The 11,633-nt window shown below is 37.0% G+C and overlaps 2 protein-coding genes across 3 annotated transcripts; both read left to right on the top strand.

Moving 5' to 3' along the window:
• LOC125190114 lies at nucleotides 1-4,820 on the top strand. 2 transcript variants are annotated; one of them, XM_048087315.1, is made up of 5 exons: nucleotides 2-325; nucleotides 798-1,217; nucleotides 1,392-1,907; nucleotides 3,613-3,973; nucleotides 4,561-4,820. In XM_048087315.1, exons 2-4 carry the CDS (start codon nucleotides 869-871, stop codon nucleotides 3,945-3,947), a joined length of 1,200 nt encoding a protein of 399 aa, XP_047943272.1. In that variant the 5' UTR covers nucleotides 2-325; nucleotides 798-868; the 3' UTR covers nucleotides 3,948-3,973; nucleotides 4,561-4,820. The 2 variants fall into 2 exon arrangements, with proteins under 2 accessions (XP_047943271.1, XP_047943272.1); XM_048087314.1 differs by having other exon boundaries at nucleotides 1-325; nucleotides 798-1,907.
• A 633-nt stretch (nucleotides 4,821-5,453) lies between these two features.
• LOC125187788 lies at nucleotides 5,454-7,786 on the top strand. The gene is made up of 2 exons (XM_048084426.1): nucleotides 5,454-5,903; nucleotides 7,506-7,786. The coding sequence occupies exons 1-2, from the start codon at nucleotides 5,559-5,561 to the stop codon at nucleotides 7,668-7,670; spliced, it is 510 nt and encodes a 169-aa protein (XP_047940383.1). The 5' UTR covers nucleotides 5,454-5,558; the 3' UTR covers nucleotides 7,671-7,786.
• The last annotated feature ends 3,847 nt before the right edge of the window (nucleotides 7,787-11,633 follow it).

The raw sequence follows: 11,633 nt of genomic DNA, 5'->3' as shown, positions 1-11,633 counted from the left end.
ATTATTAATGGGTTCATTTTAGTTTGGGCTTTACTTAGGTCTGCAGTTACAGTCCCACGTGTAGATTTTTTCCCCAGAAATTGAAGTCCGATTTTTGCTTAACATGAAGAATTGATGAGAAATTGGTATTTTTCGAGCTGAAAAGAGAGCGTTTGATCTGCCGCACGGATATTCATGAGGTGAAAATTTAGGGGGAGACCGCCTACAAGACGAGGAGGAACATCAAAGGAAAGAAACAATCAATTTATGCCGAGATCCTCAAATATTGTATATCAATCTATAGGAAGCTGAGTTTTAAAGAGCTCAAGTTCAAGTTACACTCGAGGTTCGTTCAACATCTCGAATTCAATCCCTCATTTTTAGGAAGATAAATTGCGCATTTTTATGCCAAGTATATACCGTCCGGTTGATTTTACGATTCGTGGGATTCCAAATTGATTGTTTTTCACCAAGGTTAAAATGTTAGTTGTGTTTGTTTTGGATGATTGATGGGAAAAATGGGCTATTTGGCGTTGGTAGTTGGTGCATTGCCCGATGATAATGTCCTTTTATACCCGTTAAAGATGAGAAATTTCGAAATTTATGTGTTCTTACGGTGATGATGAATAGAAGAGTTGCTGCATTTTTTAAGACTTTGGTGCATCTAAAGTAGAGTGCTTTAGACATAATGATTTAGGCATAAATACATTGCACATTTCTAGTTTAGTGAGAATTCGGATTGGTATGTTTGTTTACCTTGTACTTGAAGTCAAAGATCACTACAATAAGTTGCTAAATGTAATTTTCTATTTGTGTAGTGCTTTATACAGCCAATAAAAGGGATTTGGTTGATTTGTTGGTAAACACATTGGCGTTTCTGGAGGATTCCATGGCAGGCAATGGCCTGCCAACACTGGGCCGGGTGAAACTTGTTGATTTAATACCATCCGAAGGCATTCCTTCGGATTCATATAAACTGTCAGTTTCAACTTTGTCGCAGTCATTGGCTCAATATTCAGCGGCCATTATCCAATTCCCCATGAATTTTGGAGCGCTCTTAAGGTCTTGTCTTGAGTCATCACGTCTCTACTTTCATCATAAACCGTCATTTCCTTCTGCTGATAGTATTCAGCACAGCGAGTCTCGTGAATGGTGCAAGACATCTGGTTATCGTGCAGACCCTCACATGTGGCAAGAGATTTATGATTTTAGACCTGGGCTTACTTCTACTGAACCAGGTAATGAAATTGAAATCCCTCCAGCAGGCCTAGTTGACATATACTCGCTGCTTGGGAAAGCATCTCGTGACATACTGGATGCTATCAGCTTCTACCTGAATCTCCGTAGTTCACCATTCACTGAAATACTTGATAATGTTCCCTTAAGAAATCGTGAAATTTCATCTTCTGTAGTGTCTGTCTGTTGTCATGGGAGGCCCTCTTTTCAGGGAGCACAACATCATAATTTGACTGCTCAAGAAGATGGTCAGATAGTTATGTTCTCCGACCATGACTATCAGGTCGATAGAAGCCTTTTAACCCTTCTCAAATCCGATAAGGCAGGACTATATATAAGAGATCTTCATGGTCATTGGGTTCTTGTGGATGGTGATCTTGGGCCTCAAGAAGCAATAGTGTATCCTGGACTTGCTCTATACCAGGCGACTGCAGGTTATATAAATCCTGCTATGTATCGAACAGATATTAGTAATCTGCAAGGCTCTATTTATGGTCGCTGCACACTAGCATTCAAACTCATGCCTAAATCCATGGCCAGTCTCAATTGTTCAGAGATGAGAGCTGCCGGGCATGGAGTGGAAGCTCAGTTCCAGCTTCCTGTGCCAGTTGATGACTTCATGCAAAGATCCACAGATCAACTCCTTAGCCGGAATAGTTTTGCCACTTTTGGTTTCCCGGCAGCCCAAGAAGGTGGGTTTTCATTATTCACTCCTTTTCCTTATATTGAAAAGTTAGTGGCTCAATACGTCCTTACAGTTAACTGCTTAACTAATGCTGTATGATGTATCATTCCAGTAGCTTACTGTTTCATTACTAATGTGTGAATGTGTTGGAAATTTTGCTATTATGTGTTTGCAAGTATCCCATTAAAAGGCAATCTGATGAATATATATACTTTATTTCGAGGCAGAATCCAGCTCTTTCCTTGTACTACCAACCTCATGGTTGCATTTCCAGTTATCTCTGTTAGCTTATTAATATTCTAAACTTGGCCCCATTAGACAAATGATCATTGATGTAGAAAGCAGTAGCTGGGCTACTGATTGGTGCCTTTTGCCTGGATGATGGACACGATCTGTTGCAGGATCCATCCCCTGATTTGTTACTTTAAGTTTTATTAAATAACTAAATGTTTTTTTTTTCACATTTAATAGCCCAAATATTCTTGAAATATAAAAGTCATAACAAGTTTAGTATTTCTGGAATTAGACTGAACAGGGCCAAGGATATAGGTCATGTTTCAGTTACATGATTTTTTTGGTAAAGAATAATGAAAAGGCTGTCTAACTGCCAAGAGACTTCCCAAGGAATGATTCCTAAAAAGGTCAATTAGGCCTAAGGCTCAACTAAGCCCCCCTAAGGGGTGTTGAAGCCTTTGCACCACTATAATATGTTTAGATGTCATTGTGTCAATCCGAATGAGGAGTACAATGGGAAAAAAATAAACTCATACTCCCTTCGTCCCACATAAGTCACTTTCCTTTCTGGGACATCCCACTTAAAGTGACACATTTTCCTTAAATGGAAACTCCATCACCTCTACTTTATTTTCTCTCCTCTCTCCTCTCAACTCACAAAACAATAGTACCTAAAATCCAATGCCAAAAAGGAATGTTTCGCCTTATGCAGGACGAAGGGAGCACTTAATTAGCCAGTTTGTTTCCTCTAAATTGACTTCTTCCTTTTTTTAGATTATCGAGTTAATGGTGCACATTTGGAAGAATATTGTGGTTTCTTTTTCTAATAAGTTTATCCATGGGATGCTTGCTAAACCACATGAATTGTTTTAAGTTGATTTACTTTTTAAGTAAAGCTGTTTTTAATGTTCATTTTTGGTAAAACTGAAGTGCTAATGAGCAATGATCCTTGAAAATTACTTCCTGCAAGTTTTTATACTTTGATACCCTTGTTTTTAAGTAATAAAAGCATGCCAGTATCATTTAACTAGACTTGACAGACGAATTTGATCTGCTATTCTTCTGAAAAAAGTGCTTGCAAACTTCTCTTATGCTGAAACTAACAAATATGAAGTATATTTCCTAACAATTCAACATATTTTAGCTATATAAGCTAGGGCAAGCAGTGCTATAATGATTTATAGAAGTCAAATTGTTGATGAGGTAGGCAATGAATAGAATAATATATGTGGATATGGCTGTTTCTGAATTTGGAATGCCTCTTCCGGTAATAGAACCAAATCATATGTTTGCAATATTTGTTAACTTGGGATGCTGTGCAAAAACATCTTTGAAGCATAATGCTAGTTCCTTCTATACATTGTTTGAAATCCATTCTCACTCTTTACTGCATATAGTTTCTCTTAGCAATTATGCTTGTCTGTCTTAGTTAGAAGTTCATAACAACAGGTCCTTGGGTCGATGAACTACTGGTACAGGATCTATAAAACCAATTATGCAGAGGAAGAAGAATAATCTAAGATGTAAGCCCCTTCCACCTTCAAAGAGGCTCCGGCTCGAGGCCCAGAGAGTCTTGAAAGAGAGGGTTCAAGATATTGCTGATAAAAAGGGCATAAAGTTGAGATTTTGCACCTTGAAGGAGTGTGAGGGTCACATCAATTCGATTGACAGTCCTTGCGCAAATGTGAGAATGGAGATTGGGTGGCCACCAGGAGTTCCATTTGTCCACCCACACGATCTTCCAAACAAGGCAAAGATTGGATTTCTGGAGACCTATGAACCGGGATGGTCAGAGACAAATGATATAGAGTAATGCCAACTGAGACAGCAACTGCATTTGTGAGTACCTTTTAATTATTTTGTTCTGTATTTAATCTCAAGTTGACTTCAATTCTCATTGGAAATCATTGATTTTGTGTGAAAATGTTCAGATATTGGATGATGATTTATAAGTAATAGCAATATATTGTACACCTTTAAAATTGGAAAATCGTTGGTTTAAGTGCTTTTTGTGTGTGCTTTTCATTGTGAAAAGATGTGAGAAACAAAACATTTCTATATGTTTTCAATCTCTCCATTTGTTTGATTATGTAAGTAGATGATGTAAGTAGATTATGTGAGATTCACAGTAGCATATCTGTATTATGATTTGGAAGATGTCTTAATGTGATAGTATATTGTTTCAATAGTACGGTGTGATTTGGAGCAGTAAGTTTCACACCAAATTTAGTTTGAACGTGGTAATTTATGAAGGTGTTTCGTGTATTGTCTGGGGTCCTATTAAAATGATTGTCTTATATTGAATATAGATGATATAATTCCATTCGTAAGCCTTTAAATAACGCATCTCTATTACTTTATTCTTTAACTGACTAAGAGATACCATTCATCACATAAGCATATTGTCTATTTGCTTCTTGTTGCAGGCAACTGATCTCGCAGGTCTCCTTTGTATGATCTTACAACGTGTCTGCGCTTGACTGGAGTTGGTCTCATAGTCATAGGCACGGAGTTTTCTCCTGCCATGAAAGTTTTGTTACCATAGGAGTTTGGTTGTAGAGGGATAATGTACTATTATCATTACTATAACTATTAGCTCATTCTATCATTGGAGAATTGAAAGACCACAAATGTAATCAAGTCTGATACTAAATTTAAGATGTATATGTTGCAGCTAATTCTGACAGGTTTGCTCTGGTTTCCCCCAACTAGAGATTGAACTATATATTTTCTGTTGAAATATGATTGCTTTGTCTGCATTGGATATTTATAAGAGTTCAAATCGGCATTTACTATTTTATTTCTCTTAATTTTAGATTTAAATAGTTGAAAATGTTTTATTTGTGTAATATGATATTATTATATACATTTATATTCTTTAAAGTTCACATAATAAATTAGTTCTTATTTTTTAATAAAAAATTGTAACTGGTTAGAAAAATCATTTGGCCCGTGCATGGTGACGTTAGCAAGGTATTAAAACATATAACCTCACAAATATTTAAGTGCAGAGTGAGCAGATTAGCATGAGAATAAACATCATTCTCAAGCATTTTCAATGGAGTTATAATTTTTAGACAAATGAGCAACAACTAGTAAACAATTCCAAAATGGAAGAATATAGACAATGAAAATTTCGAGAGGGGCCCTATACACTAAGGCCCATGTGAAGGGGGGCTGTCTTCCAAAGACCAAATATTGTTAACAAAATTAATTAATTAAATTCAGTAAACAACAAAATGCATCAAATCTTCCCTTCCACCCACATTTAATCTCTTGGTTTTTATAATCCATGCTTACAGCTAGTCCCACATGCTTTGCTTCTCCTAATCCCATTCAACACCTAATCCTCACATATTTGATATTTCTCCATCAATTAATTAACTCATGCATACATTCTATGCTTAACTAACATTTCCTTTCCATGGCGAGCGATGGGCGAAGGAGAGAAGGCGTCTACGTGTACGACATGATCGCGGGAGCTCCACGAGCGCCCGCGGCCGCCAAGGGCGCGGTGTGGGGGTCGTTGGTGAGGTCGAAGACTTATAGGGAGAAAAACAAGGTGGGGGAGCAGCCGAGGAGGTCGGAGAGGAGGTCGGTGTCCGGGGCAGAAGGGGACGTGGGGGCCGCCGCGGCGCTGCTGCAGGTGAAGGTGTTGGCGAGTGACATGCCGGGGTTCATGCAGCTGCATGCCTTCCGATGTGCTAGGACTACTTTTGATGCATTGGACAAGTTTAGCTCCAAGCATATGGCTTTTACCATTAAAAAGGTAATTTTTTTTATTTCTCTCCTTTTTTTTTTTCTATTTTTAGTGTTTTTTATTGTTGCGGTTCATTTGTTATATTTGTGTAGTTTTGTCCTTCAAAATGATGATTAATATTGAATATGCTTATAAAGTTTAAAAGTAGTACTGTAGTAGCTTGGTGGCATTATATTTTGATTGAAAAATAATCTAGAGATTGATATCAAAGAATTTGTACGGAATGAAATGTTTGTTTACGATGATTTGTTTGAGAGTTTTCTAGGTGCGCTAAGGTTTAATATAATAATAATAATATTATTATTATTATTATTATTATTTACTCCTTATATATTGGATAGTTCTTTAAATTTGAATATTATAATTAAGACAATTAGAAGAAAATAACTAATTAGCCCTTTAAAAATTAAGGTCAAGTTTTCATTCTAGTACTATATGCTACTTGTTAATTAAATCGTTTCTTGTATGTGCGTGTTTGCCTAGTGATAGTGGTTGATGTTGATCCCAAAGGTCTCAGGTTGAGTCCACCGTGAGCAATATTTAGATTTCTTTATTAATCAATCAAACAAGATGCAAGTCTTTTTGGCACGGAGGTTAAGAAAAAGATATTTTATGCATTAAGTGGCAAAAGAATAATGCATGAAAACGGATAAAGTAATAAGAGAAAATGTGTACACTTTTTGCCAAAAATAAAATAGCTTTATGAACCTCCTAAAATGAATATACGACTCAATTTAAGTTACATATATCTAATTGTTTTTTTACGGTGCGGATGTTATGCAATTATTAGTACATAACTCTATAAACATGCAAGATAATAAATTAATAATGCCATCTTCATTTGTTTATGTTTACAATGGCGAAACATCGATCGTGCATCAAGGTTAATTTTGGTTGTCTTAATTACAGTCATGTTTTGGCTTCATCATTCATCCACGATCGAGGCCTATATAATTTGTCTTAAAGCTGGTTTTGATTAATTACGTTTATGTATTTATATGCCCATCAATATGCGTACGAAACCTTCCAAGTAGATCCAAACATATTCATGTTATATTATAGACGACGACGATGGAGGTCTAATCACATAGACACAACCATGATCGTTTGTTATATCTTACGACATACACCTAATTAAATGTACCATGCATATACAATTAACCAGATCAATATTTGTCAAATATTCTCCACTTGATTAATCATGCTGTGACGGCCCATCTCATGACTCTTAAAACTAATTATAAATATTTATTCATTCTTACAAAGCCGACATTCTTCATATTCTTTCATAATGAGTGGAGCCTAAGGATCCTCTCTATATATTATTTTATTTTTGCATATTTTGTATTGTGAATTGGTGATCACATACATACAATATCGGTCTATGATTACTTCTTCCAAATAAAAATGAATTAGAGTAGAAAGACAAGTGTTGGTCCTATGCCTTACAAGATCCTAAAATTCAGGGTGCTTGAATTGGCTCGAAGAGAGATCATTAAGCTCTTGTCTGGCCAAGAAAATGACTAGTTCCCAATAATGTATAGAATATTGCAAAATTATTTGAAGACAAATCATGTACGGAGTATTAATTTTTTTCAAAATGTGTGACAGGAATTCGATAAGGTGTATGGACCTGCGTGGCATTGCATTGTTGGATCGAGTTTTGGGTCATTTGTGACACACTCAACTGGATGTTTTCTCTACTTCTCTATGGAGAAGCTATACATTTTGGTGTTCAAGACCAAAGTTGAAAGAGCATTACTTGATCATGTTTAAATGTATATATTCAAGTTTTTATTTTTTTTTGTTAATCTTTACTTTTCTAGCCTCCAGCCATGTGTGTTCCAGATACTAGTAGAAGTATATAATTAAATACATTGAAGTTTGCAATAGTCAGATATTTATTTAATTTGTAGATTAAAATATTATTTTGAATCATACGAGATACGAAGATAAACCATTGCCGAGTTGTGTATCCAATTGACATTAACTATGGGTCGTCGACTTGTCGTGTAAGTCTAACCAGACAACATGCACGTAAATGAGTCACTGTTTATCCAGATTGCCTGAAATCAAAGCCGAGTCGACCACCCTCTTTTTTTTTATAGTGTGCAATTACGCAAAGAAACATTGTCACTTGCTCCTTTACAAAAACGTACTTCACCACTTACCATCTTTCATTCTCGCCCTTTCCCTCAGTACCAAACATAGTCTCCCAAAGAAGTTGTAATCCCTTCCTAGATTATCTAAGTATAAAAGATATAAAATGAACATAGAAGAAATAACAACTCTCAACGTTGAGATAAAACTGGAGAAAAATATCTCTCATTCATATATTCAAATAGAATGAATTACAAAGGAAAGCAAGAGACTTATTTATACTCCAAATACAACACGTAGCACGCATGTGCTCGAGTGCATGGGAGCATGGGTTTGATCACACACGATCAAAACCCTTATAACTGCCTATAACTACTAACTAACTTGCCAGCTCACTTCAGTGTCTTCCTTCTTATTCATCACGCCTCATTTTTCACTTTATTCTCATTTGCATTTATATTTCAATATCCCCCTTCAAGATGGACTATATAAACTTTTAAAGTTCATCTTGGATAAGACTCCTTGAAAAGCCATTTCTCCCAAAGGCTTGGTAAATATATCAGCCAGCTGCAATGTGTTTCGAATGTGCAAAGGCTTAATGATCCCTTCCAAGTATTTTTCTCTCACCGTGTGACAATCAATTTCAATGTGTTTAGTACGTTCATGAAACACCGGATTAGAGCAGATATGAACAGCTGCTTGATTATCACAATATAAGGGAACAAATTTCTTTCTTTGTATCCCAAAATCTTCAAGGAGAGCTGCTGCCCATACTACTTCACAACTAGCTTGAGCCATGGCTCTATACTCAGCTTCAGCCGAAGATCTGGAGATTGTGTGTTGCTTCTTAGCTCTCCAAGATATCAAAGAAGAGCCTAATAGCAAGCAATAACCAGTCATGGATCTTCGAGTATCAGGGCAAGCTGCCCAATCTGCATAAGAGAAGATGCTTAAAACAGATTCTACATTTTTAGAATAAAAAAGACCATGTCCAGGAGTGCCCTTGATGTATCTGAGTACTCTTTCGGCTGCTAGCCAATGTTCCTCACAAGGTTTAGAAACATATTGACTCAACATATGTACCGCAAAAGTAATGTCTGGTCTAGTAATGCACAAATAGAGGAGTCTGCCAATCAACCTCCTATACTTTGAAGGTTCTGCCATTACTTCACCAACTTTTTGTCCCAGCTGCTTGATAGGATCCATGGGGACTGAAGAAGGTTTACAACCTATTTAACATGTGTCTCTTAACAGATCCATAGCATACATTCTTTGAGACACAAGAATACCATTTTTGCTTCTAGCAATTTCTAGGCCAAGGAAATATTTTGGAATGCCTAAGTCTTTAAATTTGAAATGCTGAGCTAAGAACTTCTTAAAGTTCTCAATCTCCCTCTTATCACTTGTGGCTAACAAGATATCTTCTACATACAACACGATGCCAAAAAAATCAGAACCATTTTTCTTACAAAAAAATGAATGGTCCGAGACCGATTGTTGGAGGCCAAAACCGCTCAAGACTTGTGATAATTTCAAGTACCATTGTCTAGAGGCTTGCTTTAGACCATACAGAGATTTCTTGAGTCTGCAAACAAGTTTAGTCCCCGGCTCAGACTCAATCCCTTCAACGGATAGCCCAGGTGGCAGATTCATGTATATTTCTTCTTCTAAATCTCCATACAAGAAAGCATTATTGATATCAAGGTGACATAAGTGCCAATCATGAATAGCCGCAAGAGCAAGCATGAACTTTACTGTAGTCAACTTTGCCACAGGAAGAAAGGTGTCCAGAAAATCAACACCTTCTAGTTGAGACTATCTATTAGCAATAAGCCTTGCTTTATATCTTTCTACTGATCCATCGGCTTGAAACTTCACTTTGAAAACCTATTTGCAGTCTATAGGGATCTTTCCAGGTGGTAAGGCTGTAATATACCAAGTCTCAGTCTTTTTCAAAGCATTTAGTTCATCTTGAATATCCAAATGCCATTCTGGGATTGGAGCTAATTTCATGCATCGGTTATGTGATGAAAAGTCACCATTTAGTGGGTCTAACACAAATTTTAAGCCAGGTGTGTGAAGGAATTCGCTAGGTCCAGGAAGTACTGAAGGCAGTGGACCAGCGGAGGAGAGAGACGAAAAGTAAGCAGAATTAAGAAAGAAAATGGCCGGACGAAGGAAGTCCAAAGCTGAGCGCAAAGAAGACTATTCACACAAAAGAGTCCCTGCTGGACCCACTTCCATGCCTATATAAAGAGGAGCATGCAACACACGACATATAGATGATTTAGCTCTCAGCTCACACACACACTCACACACTTGGGAAAATGGGGATTCTGGGGTAGTTAGAGGTTTCATCTTCGGAAAAATTCTGTTGCAACACCGTCCTCACGGAGGGCGAAGATACAATCGTTACTTTTCAGTTTTTTGCATTTTGGTTCCGTCGAACTTCACCGTTTTGGAAGTCGACTGCTCGTGCTACTTATCGTTATTCTATGAAGTACATTTTATGTCATGATAGTGTTGATGTGAGTTGATCTATGTTGATTTTATGTTCTGGGGAGTTTTATTTCGAAGGTTGATGGTTATTTTCTGCTGTTTCGATGTTTATATACTTGATCTGGGAAATATGTTGTTAATCTGTGGTTGTAGTTGTTGATCTGTGGTGATTCAGCAAATCTGTAGTTATGGAGATGGTTTTTATCGTATTTTGGTTCGGATGCTTGGATCCGGAGTGGATTTAGCATCCGAAGTGTGGATCTGAACAGGGAAAACTGAGTTGTGCATGGATTTTGGTTTTCTGTTTTCGTTTTCATGTTGCTTCGTCTAGTATCGTAGATCTGCCTAGTTTTAAACTGTTCTTCATTTTTTTTACTGTTTTTATAATTCAGTCTGCTTCGTTTTAATTCACGTTCTCTCTCTGTTTTTACTGATTGTTTCATGCCAAAGGTTGGAGAAGATGATGTCGCTGTTAGTTAGTCATTTAGTTAGTTATTTTGCAGCCTTTTAACCGTACTCTACCTTTTTTCAGAAAATGGTCCCCACTTGCAGTTGTTTTCCCAGGTCTAGGTAGTTTAGGAAATAGTTTTCTTAGATCTAGAAATTGTCTCGCTTGTTCCAGTTTATATGCATGTTTCCTGTTTCTGCCTAGATCTAGTTGTTAGCGTAACAAATTTCAATTACCAAGTCTAGTATAAATTCCTCAACCCCAAGTTGCGTGGCAGCAGCCATACCACCCAAAATCTCTTAAATGCGTACTTTCACATCTGTCCTCGTGGGATCGATCCCTACTTCCCTATACTAATTTTAGTATACGTGGTTGAGGGTTTTGAAGAGATATTATGTGTGTCCGACGACCAAGATCTTTCAGCATTCCGTGAGTTCCTAGACCCTGTGATCTAGTGGATTCTCTGGACCCAGGAAGCTTGACATTCCTTATTGTGCACGCAGTTTAAAAATATCCAGAGTTTCGAGCAGCCTGAGAGTAAGTGGCTGGCTCAAATACTGCAGTCATCAGAATGACATATTGAAGGTATGTTGGTGTAAGATTTGATAGAGTGAAGTATGAAGATATGGGATAGGGAGTGGCTGAGGATACTGAATTACATAAGTAATTAGTCAAATGAGAGGGTGGAATTA

The sequence above is a fragment of the Salvia hispanica genome, chromosome 5, assembly GCF_023119035.1.
Source record: "Salvia hispanica cultivar TCC Black 2014 chromosome 5, UniMelb_Shisp_WGS_1.0, whole genome shotgun sequence".
Taxonomy (NCBI): domain Eukaryota; kingdom Viridiplantae; phylum Streptophyta; class Magnoliopsida; order Lamiales; family Lamiaceae; genus Salvia; species Salvia hispanica.
The sequence above is the reverse complement of the archived record's forward strand: the minus strand, read 5'-3'. Positions and strand labels throughout refer to the sequence as shown.

Excerpts from the sequence above, each read along its gene's own strand:
- LOC125190114 (XM_048087314.1), top strand. The coding sequence starts at position 869 with ATGGCAGGCAATGGCCTGCCAACACTGGGCCGGGTGAAACTTGTTGAT. Across the intron at positions 1,908-3,612 it reads TTTCCCGGCAGCCCAAGAAG|GATCTATAAAACCAATTATG; the intron begins GTGGGTTTTCAT and ends CTACTGGTACAG.
- LOC125187788 (XM_048084426.1), top strand. The coding sequence starts at position 5,559 with ATGGCGAGCGATGGGCGAAGGAGAGAAGGCGTCTACGTGTACGACATG. Across the intron at positions 5,904-7,505 it reads TGGCTTTTACCATTAAAAAG|GAATTCGATAAGGTGTATGG; the intron begins GTAATTTTTTTT and ends AATGTGTGACAG.